This window comes from Marmota monax, unplaced genomic scaffold (genome assembly GCF_021218885.2).
Source record: "Marmota monax isolate L192 unplaced genomic scaffold, Marmota_monax_Labrador192_F-V1.1 WCK01_AAM20220418_F8-fsc00111, whole genome shotgun sequence".
In the NCBI taxonomy this organism is placed as follows: Eukaryota; Metazoa; Chordata; class Mammalia; order Rodentia; family Sciuridae; genus Marmota; species Marmota monax.
In genome coordinates, this window is record NW_026695067.1 from 590,426 (window position 1) to 612,958 (window position 22,533).

Sequence of the window (22,533 nt, forward strand, 5' to 3'; positions counted from 1 at the left end):
GTGCAGTGACTGCACTCCCCTTCCCCCCGCCACCCCCAGTTGGCCCCACAGTGGGAGGGAGGTGACACTCAGGGACACCGCCACTTGGTTTGGCTGCTCTGCCTTGTGCCCAAACCTGCTGCGGTGATTGCAGATGATGGAATCTCTACCTCCAGGCGCGGGTATGGTTGGTCCTCACAGTTTCCTTCTCTCCCGAGATAAACACGAGTCTGCCCAGATGGCCTTGGGTTTTCTGTTGTAAACACTGACATGTCCTTTGGGGGGAGAAAGTATGAGACAGGGGATGAGGACGGAAACCGATTCATCCCGTGAGTCACAAGCGTTCTCGGTGACCCAGAGGAGGTGGGTGCTGGGCCAGCCCCCGTCCTTTACCATCCTCTGCATCTAGGGAAGGCGGTGTCCACAGTGGGTCTCCTGGTAGAAGGGCTTCCCTCCCTGTGGCCCCAGCCTACCTTCCAGCAGGATCAGGTGTGCAGCTTGCCCTGGCCCAGGGTTCTGACTTCCAGCTTGGGGACCTCAGAGCTGCAATACAGTTGAAGGTCATCTCATTCAACTTCCATGTTCTGTGGGAGACTCAGCTCCGGCTCGTATGCCCCAGAGGGGACTGCTGCCTCCAGATGGGCCTCCAGAGCCCCGTCTACCCAGCCCAGAGACTCTGACTGTGAAAAATTTACCAGAGCCTCCCGATGGCCCATGCAGCTGCTTCTGGCCCTGCTGTCCTTGGGATGGATCTGGTATCCTTGGAATTTTGCTCCCAGGACCCACTGTGGCCCTCCCCAGGCTCACTCTGTGACATGCTGAGCCTAGAGTCAAACTTGCCGGTCTCCTGGCCTCCCTGTCCTGTGCTGGGTGTTTTCTATGCAAGAAACACCCCACATGGTGTCTATAGGCCTCTCAGAAGGAACCTCAGACTGGGTTTGTCTTGGAAGTGACCCAAAATGTGGCCCCTCCTGGAGTGGGCAGTGCCCTCACACACTGAGAATTTGCTCCATTACCTGAGCCAAAGCTTCCCACACACACACAGTGGGGGGGACTGCAGACAGGACAGGCAGTCCAGCCAGCCCTTTCCCATGTGTGAGTCATGTAGCCAGCAGTGAGTGACCCCTGCACTGTCCGGGTCAGGCCTCCATGGGGCTCTGGGGTTGCTCAGAGAAGGAGCCAGCCCCTGCCTCCAGAAGCCCCCTGTGTAGACTCAGAAAGAGACGGAAGCGGAGAAGCAGCCCAGGTGGACATTCTGAGGTGGGAGGCTGAGTGTGGCCAAGCACATCCATGATGGCTGTCCCCAGGCGACAGCACAGGTGGAGCTTGAAGGAGAAGACAGAGGTCATGGTGTCACTGGAGTGAAGGCTTTCCAGGCCCAGGGCGGCATTTAGGGCAATGTGACCTAGAATAAAGTTTGTCACAGAGGTTGGAGACAATGACAAGAGGAACTGGGAGGCACGCCATAGTCAGATCCCACCGGGGGCCTTGTGTGCCTGAATCCCAAGACCAGTGGGGAAGGAGGCCCAGTGGAGCATGTGTGGCAGGGTGGGACCAGAAGAGGGACAGCAAATGGGTCTCTTCACAGCCACCTGCTCTGCCCAGTAATGGCTTCCTGGTGCACCTTGTGAGGACTCGGCTCAGTCTGGGCTCTGCAGCTAAGTGCTGTGATTGGCGGGTGATGTCTGGTGGCGGGAGAGTGGCAGTGCGATGGAACCTGCCCATCCCTGGGGCCGCAGCCAGCTCCCCACTAGTCCGGCCCCTGCCACCCTCAGACCTGACGCAGCCTCAGTCTTGCCTCATGGGTCGAGCCCTTCAGGGTTCCTTTGCAGCCAAGGCCCTGGCCCCCCGACTGGAAGTTCAAGGGACCCTGCATAGTTTCTCTGGTGGCTCCCCCACCCCACCACACACCGAGGAGGGGCTGGAAGGAGAGTCCCCAGGCATTTGCTGACAGGAACTAGGATGGCCCTGTGCCTCTGCTGCTGCCGCTGACACCCCAACCTTCAAACCAGGGCCAGGGGCTCACGGTCGTCCTGGGAGGGGGCTCAGGTTTTCTCCTCCATCCGCAGGTTCTCTCATCCAGGTGCCCATGTCGGAAAAGGGCAAGATCACGAGGGGACGCCTGGGGTCTCTGTCCCTAAAGAAAGAGGGTGAGCGACAGTGCTTCCTGTTCTCAAAGCATCTCATTATCTGCACCAGAGGCTCCGGAGGGAAACTTCACCTGACCAAGGTAAGGGAGATGCCACCTCCCCCAGGGCTGGAGGTCCACCGGTCACGCAGGCTCCACCCTGACCACAGGGTTGGGACTGACCCCGCTGGGAAACCAGATGGTGTCTGGGACCTGTGAGTACAAGAGCAGGCACACAGGGCCTGGCTCAACTGAGGGATGGAATGAACAGACAGCGGGTTTTCCACCAAAGGAGTCCTGGGAAATAGAAAGTCGAGTATGAAAGACTCTCCTACAGAGGAGCCAGGTGTGTGTATATAGTTGTGTGTGTGAGTGTGTGTGGAGGACCACCCCTGGCTGAGGGCCAGAGCAGCACCCAAGGCCTTTCATCTCTAACCAAAAGTTGCTCAGACAGACACCCTCAAATGCCCTTCTGAGCCACCCTCACCTCCATCACAGGAACACTGTCCTGGTGGCCCTTGGAGGCTGCTGACTGTGCTCCTACAGGACCTGCCCTCAGGACACACAGGACCTCATAGCACATGCTCAACTCCCTGATCTATCCCTAAACATGCAGGGAAAGAAGCATCTCAGACCCCTCCTGCTTCCTCATAGACCCCAGGGCCTTTGCTCCTGCTGTTGACCCAGCTGCAAGGCCTTCTTTCTCCCCTGGCTGAACTCCTCATGTCACTCAAGGCCTGTTCAAACACCACCTCTGCTGGAAGGCCTATGGCTTGAGCAGAATCTACTGCTCCCCAATGTGGCACATTGCTTGTCCTATTGTTCCAAATGCAAATTCAGGACCTGGCTCCCAGGTCCAGAAAAGTCATTGCCCCAGTCTGCACTTTGTCTGTCAAACAGAGACAGTTGTCCTCACAGAGGCATTGTGCAGAGGACTTAGCAGTAAGCCAATGGTGTCCACAAATTTGCCCTCTTGATCATGAAGCACAAGTTCTAGAAAGCTACCTTCTCTCCCAACACCATGTCCATCCTCATGGAAGCAGATTGGATTTCAGATCTGAACATGCTGCAGCCTGGAAAGGGCCAGAAGGTGCCTTTAATTAAGTCAGAGCATTGGGGAAACTGTTCTTCCGGACCCTGGATGCCTGGCCCGTAACCTCCTGTCGAGCTATTAGATCAGGCCTGGGAAATACACTGCTTCTGTTAACATGTCAACAAATTAGTTGGTTGGCTGCACAAGGGGAAATTAATTTACAAATATTGAATACTCCAGTTCCAACCAAATTGTGTACCAAGGAAAGCATTCCTTATGTATTAGCTCTGGAGCTTCTAATCCAGAGCTCTCTGTCCAGGCCAGGGGTCTGCTCCCCAGCAGCCAGAGTCCGAATGGGCAGGTTACCCTGGAGACCTGGAAGCAGCTTCCTGCTCAGAGAGTCCAAAAGCACATGTTTTTACATTGGTTAATTTTGTTTTATTTGAGGGTTTTTGTTTTGGTTTGTTTGTAGTTTTGAAAGTTAGTTAGCATACTAGTAAGAACACAGAATTGAAGCACTGCCCAGTCCCAGCATTGCTCTATCCTAGTGGGACCTCAGACAAATCAGGTGACTTCACTGAGCCTCAGTTTCCGTATCTGCATAATGGGTGTGAAAATACCTACTTTCCAGGAATGCCCTGAGGATTAAGTGAGGGAGTCCCAATGCCTGGTACACAATAAGTGCTCAATAGGTATCCACCATTGTCACTCTTAATCGTATAATAATGAACTTGTAATGATGATAATAATAGCAAACCCTACATAATGATTACTGCAGGCCAGGTACTATCCCAGATTCTTTATGTGTATTTAACTCCTAGAAGAGACGCTGAAGCAGACACTGTCACTTTCCCCAATCTGTAGATAAAGGAAGTGGACAGAATCCCTGTGGCAGAGCTGGGATTTGAACCCAAGCAGTCTGCCAGCAAATTCTATGTGTTTAGTCACTTATGCCAGATGGCCTCCAACAGCCAAGAGCTGAAATTGAAATCACTGCTCTTTAAATCATGCAGGTAGAAACAGGACACCTTAAGTCCATTCTGAAGGGAGCGGGTCACAAATCTGCAAACTACTGTAAGAATTGTTTGGGCCTCAAGTAGGAGAATGTTAGAGCTTGTGGGGCCTCCAAGATGACCAAGCTAATGACCTCCCAGCAAATCTGGGAGCCTCCCAAGGCCACCAAAGAGCTGAACAAGAAGCAGATCCACAGCCTGGACGTCCCCTGGACCCTCTGCAGTGCCCCTCTGCCTCCCAGGGGGCTCCCTGCCTACAAGCATCTGAGATATCAATTAGCCACATGGCCAACTCTCTGTTGTGGTCCGTTATTGTGTTATTTATCTGCTGCTGTGTTACAAGTTATTCCCAGTGGAATAGCTGGAGGTCAGGAAAGTCTGTGAGTCAGGAAGTCAGGTGTGACTTACCCTGGTGGTCTCGGCTCAGGGTCCCTCATGGGTTTGCAATCAAGACATCTGCTGGGCCACAGGGCTCTGACGGCTTCACTGGGCCAGAGACCATCTCATCATTCCGAGATGATGCATCCTTGGGGCTCAAGGGACCTCGTGCACCTCCCCCCATGACATGACAGTTGCCTGTAGAACAGATGACAACGAGACAGCGAGCAGCAGGCTGCAGACTCCAAATAGCACACCATTGCTTCTGCTTTATTTTTTTAATTAGATGCAAATCACTAAGTTCAGCCCACACGCAGGAGGAAGGCCATCTGCCTTTGCTTTCAGAAGGCAGGAGTGTCAATCTGTGGACATGCTTGCGACCACCTCAGGCTCTATCACACTCCCCACAATATCAAGGGCTCTCACATCCAGGAGTGCTCACACACTCAAAGATGGGAGGCATTTTAGGAGTCTTCCTAATAATTAGAAATGAGTAACTGACGTTGGGTTGGGATCAATTCCCCAAGGCTCTCTCTGGACCCCACCACTAATGGACCAGGTGATTTGCACAAGACCAGTCTGAATTCACTTCCTCATCTGGAAAATGAGAACAAGACTTATGATGGCCTCTTTCCCCGCTGGTAACATGAGGGTTTGACTTCGAACAGGGGGTCTTAAACTTCTCTAGATGTAGGACTCTAAGGTGATGCTCAGAGATGCTGCAGGGGCAAAAGGAGGCCAAGCAGGACAGACGTTGGCCCCTCTGCCCACAGCCCGACCTCAGCCTTCTTCTGGAGAGGGCTCTCTGAGTCAATCTCCTGTCATCCACTTTATTAGGCTTTATATATAAAGTCCTTTGACTTCCAAGGCCGGGCATGGTGGAGAATACCTATAATCCCAGCAGCTCCAGAGGCTGAAGCAGGAGGATCTCAAGTTCAAAGCCAACCTCAGCAACTTAGTGAGACCCTGTATCTTAAAAAAAAAAAAAAAAAAAAAAGGGAATGTGGGGAATGTGGCTAAGTGGTTAAGCAACCTCTGGGTTCAATCTCTAAAACCAAAAATAAAATCCTTTGATTTCCAGAGCAAAATTTCCTCTTGGCATATAATACATACCCATGTGTATGTGTATCCCTGGACGCTCTCTGTAAAGCCCCTTCCAACACTAACATGCTAGGAGGACCCTTGAGCTAGCATATCCACCCCGGTCCAAGTGGAAACTGCTGCTTTTTTTCAGAATGGAGTCATATCCCTCATCGACTGCACCTTAATGGAGGACCCAGAAAGCACAGAGGAGGAAGGTGAGTGTGCAAATTGCTTGTGCCTGTGCATGCTCACACAGACACACACGCTCACCCAGGAGGGTCACAGCCCAGCACTGGCTTTGGTGGGGAGGAAGAGCAGATGCTCAAGTGTGGAAGCCCCTTTCCTGGATGCAGAGGGGCCCGGGTCTGGGTCTTCCTGAGCCCACTCCCAAATTTGGTCCTCATTTTCCTTCTTTACTGGCCCCAGCCAATGCTCAGAGATACTAGTGGATGCCCTGCCCTGGGAGTACCCAACAGGACTTGCAATCTTTGCTCTTCCCCACACTGGGCTCCTCAGGGAGGGCCTGAGTCTGCATCCCAGTCTCGCACGGCACGGGCTTGGGCTTGGACTTGGTGGTTGCTCCTTGTCCCCTTGACTTGCACTCATGCAGGGCATATCACGCCTTACTCCACTGAGGGCCAAGCCCAGTGGCTCCCCAAGGAAAATGTGTGTGACTTACCTGGAGCACTCTGGCCAGCACAAGCTTCTCTGATGTCAGCCACCTCTGGCGCACAGGAAAGCCCCGACTCAAGTGGAACTATGAGGCCCTGAAGCTGTTTTCCTCCCTGGGCTTTGGAAAGGGCCCTGAGCATCTCCCACCTGCAACACACAGACACCCCACCTCTCAGAGAAGCCAGCATGGTCCCCCAAGTCACCACACAGGTCAAGCTCCCCAAGCTCCCCTGTGCCCACCAAGAAGTCCTAAAACTCTTGAGTGTCAGAACTGGAAGGGACAGGGCCTCAGAGACCTGGATCCCAGTCCTGTTGTACAGGAGGACTCCTGAAACCTCCCTGATGGAGGGAGCAGGCATCACTCCAGGGTCACAAGGCAGTACGCAGCAGAACAGCCCAGGACTGAAGCAGACATTCCACAACATTCTACCCCCTTCAGTACATACCCAATTAATGTAGCCACGTTGAAAAAAAATCCATACTCTGGCCTTGGTCTTCCCAGTAAACAGCTTTCGAGAGTTCAAGGAAATTTTCAGGTTAAGAGCAGTAATAAAAATACCTAGGATTTACTATTGCACTGGGGAGCTTTAAACTAAACTAAACAACCAGCCCAGTGCATAAAAATTTAAGACATCCAAGTTCCTTGCTGGCCCAAATAATGCCTTGGGGTAGCAGGTCCCGGCTGTGAGAGCATCTTTAGCCCCAGTTTGGCAGCCCTGCTGAGGGCGTGGCTAAACCCTTGCTCAGGATCTCAGCTCCCTGTTGGTGTAGTGAGGGCCGAGGGCAAACTCCAGAAGTCTGGCTCTGAATTCAGAACATTCCTGAATGCTTGGAAGTCACTTTTGCACTCCAGGTCATCAAAAAATCTGAAAGTAGCAGCCAGTGTCTGGGTGCCCTAATCCAGAGCCCCCACTGATGGGTAAGGTAGGGACCAGCAAAACTCCCAAGGGGCCCACACCCACTCTGCCAATTTCATGTTTTGCAACGGGAAGCCAAAGGATCTGGCCAAGACGTAGACCACTTGGATTTTAAGATCGGAGTAGAGCCAAAGGATTCCCCACCCTTCACGGTCATCCTCGTGGCCTCATCCAGACAGGAGAAGGCAGCATGGACCAGTGACATCAGCCAGGTAAGTATGTCCCCTATTCCTGAGAGCAAGTGATCTCTAAATGACCAACCTGGTTGGGGACCTGGGACAAAGAGGGATGATAGCTACATTGTAATGCTAGAAAAGACCCAAGTCCACCAGGTCCACAGCTCCAGCCAAGGCTGAGCTCAGCTAGTGCATCCTTTTGCATAGTCCTCTGGGCCACCAGCCATGTGTAGTCTGAGGACCCCTTGCATCTGAGTCACCTGGCAAGGTGATTTTAGAAACTTCAAATTCCTGGGCTCTTCTTCACCCCTCTCAAGACCTAGTAGATGGCCTGGGATCTACATCTTTATACACCCCAAGAAAAATCTGGGCACCACCAGCCAAGGATGTTAGATGCAACAGATTTTGAAGAGAGAGAGCCTTGTCCCTGAGGAGCTAGGGTCCCTGCAGGCAGCCTCCTGAGATCAAACCCAGCATCAGCTGTGCAAAGGAAAGATTTGGCTTTGTCCTTTGCCCGCTGCAAGTATCAGGGTCATTCACCCTATTTGGAGCATTAACCAGGAAGCACAGACTTCCCCAGGTACAATCAGCAGACCCACAGGCCCACAGGGAGCAGGGATTCTGAGTCTGGAAAGAGACTGTCAGCAGTGCTGGGATTCAGCCTCCAGAAGCACCAGGGTAGCCCATCCCTGCAGCCACCTCCCAGTGTACCTGCCTGTGGCTGTCCCCTCTACAGAGCCTGTGGCTGTCCCCTCTGCAGAGCAGGATGGGTATTTTAAGAGAGCAGCTGATAGCAGAATAGGAGGCAAGACTGGTGTTTCCTCCATAGGGAGACAAACCTAGAGGAGTGTGACCTCCTATAGGTCAGGGGCTTAGGGACTCTCAAAGGGCAGAGTCTTCACTGTACCAAGTGAGCTTCCCTCACTCTGTAGCTTCTCTTTGCTGCCCACTTAAGGCTTCCTTGACCACCCACTCCTAGCCTGCCTTCTCTCAGTTTCAGAAGAGCAAGGCATGTTAGGATAATGCATGGCATCTGTCTGTTCTTTCTAGTTTTCCTGTGGGTCTTCAAAGGTCCCAGCATGCCCTGGAGAAAACTGGGAACCCCAAGCTGAGCCCTTTCCCATCTCCAGGGAACTGTAACTGTCAGGGGCTCAGGCTGCTCTCCCAGAGGATGTTCACAGGGCCTCGGCCTCCTGGCAATGTCGCGGATGCCAATGGTTATGGGTCCCCTAGCCCTTTCCCCTGGGGAACAGCATTGGCCATTTCCCTAGGCCCTCCAGGTCCTCTGAGTCTGCCGCACTAAGGAGAGTCTCAGTGGCATGTGGACTAGTGTTGGACTAGAAATACAAATGTCAGAAACCTCCCTATGTGAGGTACCGCCTTTGGGGAACTGACCTTGACCAGGGGGCTGGATCTGGAGACACCCTACCAGCCTCTCTCGGACTGCCACATCCCAGTGACCTTGACACCCACCCCCACTCATACACTCCAGAAGATTCTGTGATGTGCCTGAGCCAAGGAGAAACCCTGTCATGGCAGAAATGTAAAGTCCTGGAGCAGGGAACATTCAGGAAATGTGTCTCTTAGTTTTGTTTGTGTGAGTAGTTTTTATTCAAAGCAATACTTAGATTTTGAATTTTTTGGAGGCTGCGTAAAATATGCAATCACGGGTTCCCCTGCTGCAAGCGCCCCCCACATATGGATGTGTGATGTGGAAAACCGTCCACAGCATCAGAGCACTGGCACTGGGTAGGCAGGCAGAGGGCAGAGCACAGAGCTCTCCTGCAGGGGATGCGAAGGCCCAGCTGCATAGGCCTCCCAGAAGAGGGAGCCCAGATCATGGTAGAGCTGATCTTGCCCTTGACACTGGACCTCAGAGGTAGGCAACAGTGTGGTCAGTGTCATGTGCCTCTATTTTGCAAACAATCCAGTGAGGTAGGAGTCATTGTCCCCATTTTGAAGTTAGGGAATCTAAGACTCAAGAAGGTCAGGTAATCCCCCAAGGTCATTCAGATAGATTTGACCTCCAACCTAAATCCAAGGAAGGCTTTTTTCATCAAGACCACCCTGTCCTTGCCTGGACAATGACCTTGAAGCTTGAGGACCCCATGTCAGGCTGGGGTGTATGAACCCCTCAGTTGGCAGAGCCCTCCGTGGGCCTGGATCCTGGAAGGGACTAAGGCTCTTACCCTGGGGTCCCCTCTGTTTCCAGTGTGTGGATAACATCCGGTGCAATGGACTCATGATGAACGCCTTTGAAGAAAACTCCAAGGTCACTGTGCCTCAGATGATCAAGTAGGTGCCCTTAACCTGTTTTCACCAGACTGTGTCCCGGAGATTGTGTACCATGCGGGGACAGCCAGGACCCTGGTATGGGCCAGCCCCCGGGGCTCAAAAGATGCTGGGTTTATTTTACACACTCTTATTAATAGCTATTTTTCTTCTCCTGATTACAAAATAAATACAAGGAACATTTCAAAACCATTTCACACAGAAGGCCCCAGGGCCACTGCCCCTATTTGAGCAACCTCGAGGACAAAAGGCCTAGGATTCTGCTGGACACAGCTCTCCAGACCTTGAGCCCTCCATATGCAGCCTCCCTCACCTGCACCAGGCACAGTTCTCCTCCAGCGATTTGCACACTCAATGTCCACCCTCCTTCCTGTTTCCACCCTGCAGCCCACTGGCTGCATCCCAACCTGTGAGCCCCAGCCTGCCGATGTTCATTCACCTCATGCACATCAGGACCCAGCTCCCACCTGTGTCTGAAACCACAGTCTCTATGCTGCTCCAAGTGCATGTGCCAGGGAACAGTACACAACAGTACTTAGCGTCCAAAATGCCACACTCCTTCATGCACACCACCACCAACCCAAAGGCAGATCTGACAAAGCCAGCGCTTGATGGACTGACCTACTGCCAGCCGGCAGCCACCTAGGCAGTACCACATCCTAGTAGGAAATACCCTGTAAACGGCCAGTGAGCTCAGAGCTGACATCCACTTGTTACCTCCTATGTGCCTGTTCTAGGTCCTTCAGTCAGTTCACCTATTACATTCTTGAGAAATTTTGTATGGTAGATCTTATTATTTTCCTTTTACAGGTTAAAAAACAGAGGCCCTAAGCAAACTTAGTGAAGCCCTAAGCAACTTAGTGAGACCCTGTCAAAAATTAAAAAGGGCTGGGGATATAGCTTAGTGGTAAGCACCCCTGGCTTCAATCCCTGGTTCCAAAAAAAAAAAAAAAAAGGTAAACATGATAACGAAGATTCACAATGTCCAGAAAATGAAAAAAATATATATATTATTGCTCAAAAGAGTCATTGTTTGCTGGGCACAATGATACATGCCTATGGTTACAGATACAGCTACTCAGTACTCAGAGGTTGAAGCAGGAGGATCAAATGTTCAGCAACTTAGGGAGACTCTGTCTCAAAATGGGGAGGATGTGGCTTAGTGGTAGAGCACCCTGGGTTCCATCCCCAGTACCAAAAACAAATAAACAACAAAACATTCCTTGAATAGTAGATGGATCCCACCATTAAAACGTGTCTGCTGTGGTTCAGCCACCAGAGGGCGCTGCATGTTGCAGCAGCTTTTGGGATTGCTGGTTCCCACCATGCCCAATAGAGGTGGCTGACCTTAGAAGTTTAGAACCTGCTCCGCCCTCAGTCCCCTAGGCTGCGGTTGACTGCACTAAACACCTGTCCCCGTGTCCTGGCACCCTGAGAAGAAAGAGATTTTCTGCTAACAGATCCAATCGCAAAGCCCCAGAGAAGGATTCAAATTGGTGTTGCCTGGGTCAGATTCCGACCTCATGCAGTGATCCCTTTGTCCAGGATGAAAGACTTTTTTGTTTTGTTTTGTTTTAATTAGTTACACATGACAGTACAATGACCTTGACATATCATACATTTGGAATCAGATGGGATATAATTTCTCATTTTTCTGAGTATACAGGTTGCAGAATCACATTGGTCATGCATCCACATATATACACACAGTAACAATAATGTCTGTTTCATTCTACTATATCCTTCCTATCTCCCCCACCCCTCCCCTCCCCTCCCATCACTTCTCTCTACCTAATCTAGGGTAACGCTATTCTTTTTTTTTCTCACATCTTCGTACACATATTTTGTATAACAATGAGGGTCTCCTTCCACTATCCATGCAATTCCCTTTCTCCCTCCCTTTCCCTCCCACCCCTCTTCCCTATGTAGAGGTAATCTTCATCCCATGCTCTTCCTCTCTTCCCCATTTTGACTCGGGATGAAAGACTTTGATAGATCCAACCCCGCATGTCTGACCAACCTGGAAGGTTTCACTTTCGGTCAAAGACCAGAAGTCCAGCTGATCCACTGCTGGCTAAAGATTTCTTCTAATACTAAACAGGCAGCCAAGGTAGATCAAGGACAGGATGATCTTCCCCTGTAAAGGCTAAGTAGGTAGAAGAGACATAAAAGCTGAGCATGCACCCCCCTTGATACAGGAGCTGGAAGTTCATAATGATCACCCATTGAAAAGCCAGCTTCACCTTATTGGCCTTTTGGAACCAAGAGGCAACAGGTGTCAGCAAGGATATGGCTGATTTTGCATTGAAGGCTCCCTAGACCAGCCCAGTTGAGAAGTGCCCTTCACAAAGTTTTGTGATTGCCTGTACCAGGTGCACCAAAAGCATTATTTCCTGTGACCCCATTTTTATGCCCTTTGTTTGAGGCTCTAGACCACAAAAGGAGTGCATATTTGTATTTCAAAATAACTGTGAGGGCAAGTATTACATTCTCAAGGGAGCGCTGTGTTCCCCAGAGCCCAGCCAAATCAAAAAGACTTGCTATCTCCATTTTCAGGTGGGTAGGTTTTTTCCTAGACCACCCTTCTCTGAGGATGCGCCCTTCAACGGTCTGTCTTTACATGGTGGTCTCTCCAACCCTCCCACTCCCGAAGGCCAGGCCTTGTCTCCTGCTCCTGTGAAAACCCAAGACACTGGTTCCCAAGAGCTGCAGACACCCTCAAGACAGCAAAAGTGGCACCTAGTTTCCAAATTGCTCCTTGTTTTAAGTCCCTGGGAATTTTTCTTATTATACTTTTTTCCCTTCAAATTGTTTTAATTGAGATTTAATTCACATAACATAAAATTTACCATTTTAAAGTGTATAATTTAGTGGATTACAGTCATCACCACAATCTAAACACAGAATACTTCCATCACCCCAATAGAAAATCCTGTACCTAGTAGCAGTCATCTCCAAAGCCACCCTCCCTCATTCCCTGGCAACTTCCAATCTTCTTTCTGTGTCTATAAATTTTCCCATTTTGGACATCACCTATAAAGGGAGTCATAGGACATGTGATCTTGTGTCTCGCTTCTTTGGCTTGGCCTGATGTTTTTGAGGCTCATTGTGTGTGTCAGTGCTTCATTCCCTTTTATGGCTGAGTAATATCCCACCACTGTGGATGTAACAGGTCACTGGTCCACTCCTCAGCTGGTGGCTGTCGGGATATTTCCATCTCCAGGCTATAACAGACAATGTGCTATGAATATTCATGCACACATTTTTCAGTGAACAGACTTCCTGTGTGTCTCAAGAATTTGGTGGCACATTTTTTCCCGTGTGTTTGTCATCTTTTTCCAGTACTGCTAGGTTTATGCTGAAGGTGTTTAGGATCCTGGGGAAAGGACCCTCCTTCAGTGCCATGCTTCTAAAGCATCCCCTGCTCTCCTAGTAAGACCATCCCTGGCTGGGACCATGGGGACAGAGATGGGCTTGCCAGCTGGTGGGCCCAGACAACCTCAGACCCATGTCACCTCTTCCTCCATCCTCAGATCCGACGCCTCCTTATATTGTGATGACGTTGACATTCGCTTCAGTAAAACCATGAACTCCTGCAAAGTGCTGCAGATCCGGTACGCCAGCGTGGAGCGGCTGCTGGAGCGCCTGACGGACCTGCGCTTCCTGAGCATCGACTTCCTCAACACCTTCCTGCACTCCTACCGCGTCTTCACCACGGCCGTCGTGGTCCTGGACAAGCTCATCACCATCTACAAGAAACCCATCAGCGCCATCCCTGCCAGGTGGGCACAGGCTCCCTCCTCCTACCGGACCCTCAGAACCTCAGGCCTGGAGGGAAACTAAACTCTGCTCCAGGGGTGCCCGGGAGGTCCCTGGAGGAGAAGGCATCCCGTCAGTCTGGATGCTGGGACATACCCAGCTCATGAACCACAAGACAGTATGCATCTGTATTCCTTTTTCTTCTTCTTCTTCTTTTTTTTTTTTTTTTTAATGCTGGGGATTGAACCAGAAACCAGCAGGTCAAGAACCATTGACCCACATCCCCAGCACTTTTTTTATATTTTATTTGAGTCAGAGTCTCACTAAGTTGCTTACAGCCTTGCTAAATAGCTGATGCTGACCTCAAACTTGCAATACTCCTGCCTCAGCCTCCCGAGTCGCTGGAAGTACTGGTGTGGGCCACTGTGCCCAGCACATATTTGTATCTCAAAACCACTGTGAGGGTTAAGAATATGTTCTCAAGGGAGCTTTGTGTCCTCCCCTCCCAAGGCCAGGGAGGGCTGGCATGCAGGACACCTCTGCTCAGTCTTGGCCTCCTCCATTCCTGCCCTGAGTGGGGGAGTCTGAGGGATACACATTATTCTCTCCTCCCTGTTCTCACTTCAGTTCCCCTCTGGGAAACCTAGGGCCCCACCCCTCTAGGAAAAGAAGAAAGAAAGGGAGGGAAGGAAGGACGAAGGAAGAAAAGAACGGAACACAGGTTACAGCTGCTCTGCTTACACCTTATCCTGAGAGGCCACCTTTCCTATCTATATCACTGTAGCTCAGCTCTTCCCCTGGGTTGGCTGCATCCTGAAAGGCCAGGACACTCCCTGGAGCCCTTAGAAGTCTGTAGCTGAGTGGGAACTTGAATCCAGGTCTCTGGTCTCAGGATTGCTGGGTGGCCCCCCAGCTTCCCACCCATCCCCCAACCCAGATTCACATGTGAGACCCCTTACTTGCCATGGTGGGGACACTGGGTTTAGAGTTGGAGGCCTCAGGGAGTCATTTCCTGTCTCTGAGCCTCAGCTTTCTTATGCATGAAGCACCCATCAGGACCACTGTAAGGATAAGGTCAGAGTGTGCAGGTGAGGCCCTGGGTGGGATGGAGGGAAGTTGTTTTACAGAAACCAGCAGGTCAAGAACCATGAGCATCTCAGGTCAGATACTGCTGCTGACCCGAGGGAGGCAGAGGAGCGAGCAGCAGGTACACCCACCCCGGCCATGAACCCCCACATCCACCACGGGAACCATCACGTCCATAGACACTCGGCACCAAGCCCTTAAATCACACAGTCCCTACTCAGAGGATCAGCTCCAGGTCTCAGAGATCCTGAGAGCAAGAGAGCCCCTGCTGTCAGCCACCTCCTGAGCCCTGCTGGAGATGGGGAGCAAGCCTGATGGCCAGGTCAAATGACCACTGACTGCCATGTCCTTCCCTGTCCTCCTGCAGGTCCCTGGAGCTCCTGTTTGCCAGCGGCCAGAACAACAAGCTCCTGTATGGGGAACCTCCCAAGTCCCCACGTGCCACCCGCAAGTTCTCCTCCCCGCCACCCCTGTCCATCAGCACTTCGTCACCCAGCCGCCGGAGGAAGCTCTCCCTGAACATCCCCATCATCACGGGCGGCAAGGCCCTGGACCTGGCTGCACTCAGCTGCAGCTCCAATGGCTACACCAGCATGTACTCGGCCATGTCACCCTTCAGCAAGGCCACGCTAGACACCAACAAGCTCTATGTGTCCAGCAGCTTCGCCAACAAGATTCCAGATGAGGGTGATACAACCCCTGAGAAGCCTGAAGACCCCTCAGCTCTCAGCAAGCAGAGTGAGTGGTGTGTGGGTGCAGCAGCGTTGGCTTTGGGGCACACAGGAGTGGAGCGGCGTGGAGGGCCCATCCAGCTGGGTGGCGGTGCAGGGTGTGGGCAGTGCAGGTAGGTAGCACATGTGGGGGCCCAGCCTGCCAGGGAGTGGCCAGAGTTCACAGGGCCTCAGCCCACTTGAGGTGTCAGCTCCCATCACCCTGCCTGACAGCAGCATCCAGCACCCCAGGTTCATCCATGTCTGCAGTAGACGTAGACGTGTCCGGGCCAGGCTTCCTTCAGGGCCCAGGAGAGAAAAGGTCATCAGAACTAGCTCCTGCCCACTGGGATTCACACTCTGGCTGCAGAACCAGACCAGACACTGAAAGATGGACACACATGACATGTGTTGTGTTAGAGAGCCGCTCAGGGGGCACTGGGGATGGGGTGGAGACAGCATCAGGGAAGCAGAGAAGGCTCCCTGGAGGACCTACTAGATCTAGATCTTCACCAGGAGGAAGGCAGAACCTTCTAGACAAAGAGGATGGAATGTGAAAGACTGAGGCATCTGGAAAGGCATTGTGTGTTCAGGGAACAGCTTGAAGCTCGGCACACCTGGCACACCCAGAACACTGCATGTGGGGGCAGTGGCCAGAGAGGATGCGAAGGCAGGCCAGTGCCTCCCTATTCTAGAGCTTCTCCTGACCATTCTAGAAGGATCAGGTTTGATTCTGTTGTAGATCAGACGATCAGGCCACATCCTGAGGAACCATTCAACACAGACTTGATGAACATGTGAACGCCCAGCAACACACACACACACACACACACACACACGCATGCACGCACGCATATGCGCACCCAACCCTGGACTGGCCAGAAGCACTAGGCTTTGAGAAGGACCATCTCTCTCCTTCGAGTTGAGAAGAAGGAAGGCAGAGGTTACCCCCAGCAGAGGGCAAAACTGGTGAGGGGTAATACATTTCTTGTGGCACATAATACAAATGGGTGATGTGCTTGACTCTCACAGCTGAAAGTTGGTAAGTAAGGTAAGAGCCTACTACAGAGCCCCCAAATGCCGTCTCATGGTGCAGCATACAGGATCCTCAGAGGGACAGCAGTGGGAGCACTGTCCTCTTTCTGTGTTAGGGATCAAACCCAGGGTCTCATGCATGCTGTCTCGGCAAGCCCACCAGGCTTCTTCTCAACTAGTGATCCAGGGGCTCTCAAACCTAATTGTGTGCCTTTGTGCCTATGCACACCCAGGCACACACACACACGTGTGTGTGTGTGTGTGTATTCTTTTCTAAAGAGAATAACTGTGTGTTTTGTTGAGTTCTCAAAAAGTCCAAGTGTAACTGCACTCACTTTCTAGGAGGGGACACTGAGGCCCAGAGTAGTTAAGAATTTTTGACCAAGAACTCACCATGCCATAGTTAAGTTTTGTTTTGTTTTGTTTGTTGTTGTTGTTTTTAAATATTTATTTTTTTTTAGTTTTTTAGGTGGACACAATATCTTTATTTTATTTTTATGTGGTGCTGAGGATCGAACCCAGTGCCTCACACATGCCAGGCGAGCGCGATACCACTTGAGCCACACCCCCAGCTCCATAGTAAAGTTTTAATACAGTTCACCTGCTTTTCCAAAGTATATAGACAGTGAGTCTCCCAAGATTGCCCAAACCAGAAGGACAACAAGTTCCTATAAAACAGGACTATCCTGGGCAAATCAGAGCAGATGTTCACCCTAAGATACTAAACCAGAGAGAGAAAAACCTTGCTACTCAAAGCGTGGTCCATGGACCAGCCACATGGGCATCACCTGGAGCTTTTTAGAACTACAGACTCTCAGGCCTCACAGGGGACCTGAGTCAAAATCCAATGTTCTACCACGATTCCTGGGTGTATCCATTAAAGTGTGAGAAGCACCATGGAGTAAACTCCGTCCTGGAGATTCACAGTGCCCATTGGCACATGAAAGGTTCTGGCAAAGGCTTTGGCAAATAAAGCTGTTAAACTTTCTTCGTCAGAATAGCCCACACTTACTCTACTTCGATAACAGAATTTTCAAATCGATAGATAACTGAGAGAGTATTTCTTTTCTCCCAGGCTCAGAAGTCTCTGTGAAAGAAGAGTCAGATGTTGATCAAAACCAGAGTGATGATGGTGATACTGAGACATCGCCAACTAAATCTCCAACAACACCAAAATCAGTCAAAAGCAAAAATTCTTCAGGTACAGCTGACCAGCACAAAACTACAAATAGATTCCTAGGTGGGAAGAGGGCAGCAGGTCAAGTTGAAGCAAGTGGGTTTCATCCTTGGGTTTTTTGAGTAACTCTTGAGAGCAGTGACTGTTCTTATGTTTCATAACCCCCGGGGGGCTGTGGGTGCTGGAGCATTGGCTGGGTAGATCCTGCTCTTCAACTCAGTGAAGTCACCCCTAATTCAGACGAAACTGCATTTAACCAGCCAACACGGCGTTGGGGGGGGGGGCGGGGGGAGGGCAGGAAGGCTCCACGTGTCAGGCTCACTCAGGGGAGATCAGAGGCACTTCCTAGGGCCCTGGGTGTCAAGACTTGTGACAGGCCCTCTCCTCTTCTCAACAGCCTTGTAGAAAGGCCGGGTTATTCCTGCTTTTCAAATAAGGAAAAAGTCTCTGAACGGTGGTGATGTTGCTCACCCGACATCTCAGACTCGAAATCTTGAAGGGTCACTGAGGAGCCATCCTGGTCTCTGGTTCTCGTAAATCAACTGCCCATACCAAAAAGGGCTCTGAGACACCCAGAGGTGGGGAGAGGACAGCCGCTCTTGCCTAGTACTGCCCTCTCCAAGCCCCCACTCCCACATGCAAGGGGCAGCAGGGATCCCAAACTCGATGGCTATCCAAAAACTCCCTGGGCACACTGCAGCTGGGTACAGCTTCTCACATACACAGACACATCTCATGCAAGGCCAATTCTCAGAAATAAGTCTGAATCTTTAAATCACTTGCTCCCCACAGCTTAAGGACTGCTACTTTGTCCCAAGTATGGATTATTTTATAGACTTACAAGATAAAACTAAAAGTTTCTGGAGTCACTTTCTACTACAATTACTATAAAAATTTATTATTATTATCATCATCATCGTCATCATCATCATCAAGTATGTTCCATGTTATTTACATAGCTTTTCACCTATACAAAGTACTTTCATCTATGTTATCTCCTTTAATTTTAGCATCCACTTTGGAAGTAGGTGTTATCCCTATTACCCAGAGGTGATTATTGAGTCTCAGGGAAGTTAAGTAATTTAATCAAGGTCACACAGTTAGTGAATAGTTGGGAACAATTTCAACCCAGGTGGATGGACTCCAGGTGCAATATTCTCCCCATGGCACTGTGCCCATGAGCCCATCAGTATGAACTGTTGGATGTCAGACATTGGACAAGCTGTGTCACTTCCCTGGACAATGAAAGGGCAAGAAAACTCATGGTGTTGTCCTCAAGCTGGACTGGGCACAGCTGGGCCTGAGAAGCAATGGGTTTGGGAGCCACAGAGTGTTGGAAGGGTTGGGTGGAAGCAGTAGGTTGGCAGGGCCTTCCCACCCTGGCACAGCCCTGGGGAGATCAAAGCATGACCCTTCCCAGAGACTTTAGCTGCCCCCGATCAGCTGACCAAGCCTGGTCCATGAAGACAGAGCTGCCCGCTCGTGGTGCTAGTCCAGCCTCAGATGCCTCGGGTTCCAGCCGCCTGAAGGGCTGACCACAAGGGACGCTGAGGAGACTGGTTCCCTCCTCTCCACAGAGTTCCCGCTCTTTTCCTACAACAACGGAGTGGTGATGACCTCCTGTCGCGAACTGGACAATAACCGCAGCGCCCTCTCAGCAGCCTCTGCCTTTGCCATAGCAACCGCAGGAGCCAACGAGGGCACCCCAAACAAGGAGAAGTATCGCAGGATGTCCTTAGCCAGCGCAGGTACGTGGGGCGGTCTGCTCACACATCCCTGCCCAGGTCAGCCCCTCTGTGGCCTGAAGCCGAGATGTTGGCCACAGTCAGTGTTTCCCATGTGGTGCTGGGGACACTGTGGGTCCTGCTAACAGCACCCCTTCCAAGAACCCTGCTTCAACTCACGGCTCTCACTGGCTGGATGCCTCGCTTCCCACATCATGATTTTGACTTTAGCCCCCCTTCCTCTTATGGGGATGCTGGAGCAATGCCCCCCACCCTGCCCCACACCAGCTGGGCCTCTGCACACCCCACCCCTGGAGCCATGGCCACTGCACGCCCAGGGCACAGCCTGATCTTCACTCTTCCTTCCCAGCCTCTATCCAAGGGGATAATATCTTAGCCACCTGCCTGGCAAGCCCCGAGGAGGGTGGCCTTATCTCCTGCATCCCAGCACCCACCCAGACACTACCTCCTCCCACCCTGCAGACTGTTGCCACCCATCCCAGATTTTCTTCCTGCAGCATCCACCAGAGCGGGGAGCTCCTTCTTCCCCACCCAGCCCCCTTTGCAACTGGCAAATTTCCACTCAGCAAAGCCCACAGGAGCCTCTGCCCCCACCGTCCTACCACCCACTTCCTCAGCAGTGGCCCCATAGCACCAGCTGGAGTAGGGACCCCAGAGAGCCCTGGTGTCTGAGTGGACCTGTCAGGAGAGGCCACCAGAAACTTCCAGCAGCCCCTGAAAGATGAAGACTTCTGGCAGAGGCTGAGGATTCATGGACTGTGTCCACTAACAACTCTTGGCACCCGTCTTAAGGGTCAGAACCTAGTTGTTGAGCATTTGATGGTCCCTACTATCCCTCTCACCTGGCAGCTATGAGCAGCAGCCCAGATTAACCAGATCTGGGAGTTGAATCCAGACTAGAGGGAGCTCTGTTTCTCATCCTCCTGTATCCTCTCTCTTTTCTGCCACTCATGCTACCAGGGTTTCCCCCTGACCAGAGGAATGGGGACAAGGAGTTTGTGATCCGCAGGGCGGCCACCAATCGAGTCCTGAATGTGCTCCGCCACTGGGTCTCCAAGCACTCTCAGGTGAGTGGGAATCCTCCTGGGTGGCTGCAGGAGACCTGCAGGCATGGCTCCAGGAGCCAGCTGCTCCCAGGGTGACTGCTGGCTGAATGGGCTGATGGCCAGCGGGGCAGCGGAGGGAGGAAGCCCAAGTGCCACGCCAATATTACCAGAAGGACCCACACAGTCCCCTAGGAGGGAATCAGGGACTTTCAAGAATACAAGGAGCCTCTGTCTGTCCACATCCATCCTCCCAGAGGAACAAGTAGGCTTCTGCGTCCCTGGCCTGGGGTCCATAGCCTTGCCCCAGTGCCCTAACCTATAGCTAAGAATCCCACAGCCCCACTTGACCCTGCCACCAAGTCAACAGAAAGGTAATGACGTAAGGCAGCCCCTGGCAGAACAGAAGCTGTGGTTCTCCTGCTAGCCTGGGCCCAGCCCCCTGCAGGTCAGCTTGAAAACTATAGCCAAGCCACCCGTCCCCTCTTCCTGAAGGACTTTGAGACCAACGACGAGCTCAAATGCAAGGTGATCGGCTTCCTGGAGGAGGTCATGCATGACCCAGAGCTCCTGACTCAGGAGCGGAAGGCTGCAGCCAACATCATCAGGTAAGGACAGCCGCCAGCTCAGGACGCCTGCTGGGACAGGGAGCCTCACCTCTGCCCTCATACAGGCTGCCCAGAGGCCAGGGAGGTGAGGAGGGTCCTTATCAGGCAAAAGGATGGCCCCAGGAAGGTATGTCAGGATAGAAATGACCCCTAAGTCACCTGAGAGCCATGCAGCCCCCCTTCAGCCTCCCAGCTTGGGAGTGGGTGGTCCGTGTGTCCGTCCCTCCCTTCTCCCCTCCCCCACCAGACCTTGATCTCCTTGAGGCAAGAACCATGCCCACTTCTCCAAGTGTGTCCATGGCTAACACCTGTGTAGCCTGTGCCATCCAGTGTGGTAAACACCAGCTACATGTGGCTATTTAAACCTCAGTTAATTAAAGTTGAATAAAATTAAAATTCATTTCCACAGTCATATTGCTTCACCCACAGCTAATGACCCAAGTCTGGACCCAGCAGACATAGCACACGCCCCTCATTGTATAGAGTGCCATTGAACAGTACTGGTAAGACCCAGGGAACGTCTGTGGAATTGACCGCAGTTAAATTATTGTCCCCAATCCTGTGCTTGTTCCTGCTCCTCAGGCAGCCTCCCCTGGTGCAAGCCAGGGCCCAGGCAGCCCCCTCTTCAGAACTGGCTGAGCCAGTGACTTGCAAATGACCCGGCAAGTTTCTTCTCTGAACTTCATTTTTCTCCTCTGTTAAGTGGGTGAAGGATACCTGCTTGGAGGGCTGGGGTGGAGCTGGAGTGCGATTGTGAGTGGCAGTTCACAGGTGGCTCAGGGGGTGTCGGGCACAGCCCCCCTCCCTCCCCACCTGCTGCTCTCATCACTGACTCTGCTGTCCTCTCCCAGCCCAGCCCAGGTGACAGCTCAGACCTCTCCTCCTGACATCTTGCCTGGCTCCAGCCACCCTTCTGTGCCCCCAAGTCATTGTCTCAGCCCCAGGCTTTCTGCCAAGTCCTGCACAAGCACTTGCTGCCTAAAACCAGAGTCTCTAGCCTCCTTCCCATTACCAAACCTTCCCCTTGCCTAACCTGAAGCCCCAGCTTCCGGCCAGTCACTCATGCAGGTTCACAGTCCTTGAATGTCCTTAGGCTTCCTTCATCTTCAGTACCTACCTCCCTGCGCGTGCGAATGCGCACACACACGCACACCTGCACGTAGTCAGCTCCATGCCTTCAGAGTCTCCCTCACAGTCCTCCCTAGGAAGTATGCTGCGTCCCCGATCACACTGACCAAAGCCATCTGGGAACTGGCTCTGAACACTTTCATCTCAGGGTGCAGTGGCAGGCTTGGGGTGGAGCAGCCCTGGGTAAACAGCCAGCCCTCAGTGCTCCGACTGTGGGTCCTCTGACCACAGGTCCTCAGGTGAGACAGTTCTCAGAGCAGTACATGCTGGTGCCTGCTGTGAGGGCTGACACCCAGGCAGAGTGCCACTCCCTTCATCCCGGCCCTGGAGACCCCCAGCTGCTCCCACACACATGCACCCCAGGCCTGGCTCTTAGCCTGTCCCCAGCCTCTATCCCTCTGGCCCACCGTTGCTTTCACAGAACGTGGCTCCGAGTCCTGTCACAAGGTACTTTGGCCTGACTTTGAGGGCCCCCCTCACTTCCCACCACCACCTGGTGCCCACTCTGCTCAGCTCAGTCATCTGCCTCTGTCCTCACTTCCCCCCAGCACAGTCCCCCTCTGGCCCCTGG

General features: G+C 52.1%; 1 protein-coding gene and 1 long non-coding RNA gene across 3 annotated transcripts in view; one reads left to right on the forward strand and one right to left on the reverse strand.

Annotated features, from left to right (window-relative positions):
* Rasgrf1 (Ras protein specific guanine nucleotide releasing factor 1) overlaps positions 1-22,533 on the forward strand; it is a 108,168-nt gene that overhangs the window by 59,884 nt on the left and 25,751 nt on the right. The window contains exons 10-19 of the mRNA XM_046428113.2: positions 2,049-2,209; positions 5,766-5,829; positions 7,279-7,415; positions 9,592-9,674; positions 13,205-13,453; positions 14,884-15,254; positions 17,337-17,462; positions 19,016-19,186; positions 20,144-20,250; positions 20,722-20,834. Coding sequence (XP_046284069.2) covers positions 2,049-2,209; positions 5,766-5,829; positions 7,279-7,415; positions 9,592-9,674; positions 13,205-13,453; positions 14,884-15,254; positions 17,337-17,462; positions 19,016-19,186; positions 20,144-20,250; positions 20,722-20,834 — 1,582 coding nt within the window. The remainder of the gene's footprint in view (positions 1-2,048; positions 2,210-5,765; positions 5,830-7,278; positions 7,416-9,591; positions 9,675-13,204; positions 13,454-14,883; positions 15,255-17,336; positions 17,463-19,015; positions 19,187-20,143; positions 20,251-20,721; positions 20,835-22,533) is intronic.
* Positions 7-22,135, reverse strand: LOC124081759 (uncharacterized). Of its 2 annotated transcripts, XR_009225260.1 has the most exons (7): positions 21,952-22,135; positions 6,294-6,433; positions 4,562-4,729; positions 1,891-2,116; positions 996-1,384; positions 453-522; positions 7-254 (listed from the first exon to the last, which is right to left on the reverse strand). It is a non-coding gene; the product is annotated as an uncharacterized LOC124081759 (long non-coding RNA). The 2 variants fall into 2 exon arrangements; XR_009225261.1 differs by having other exon boundaries at positions 996-2,116.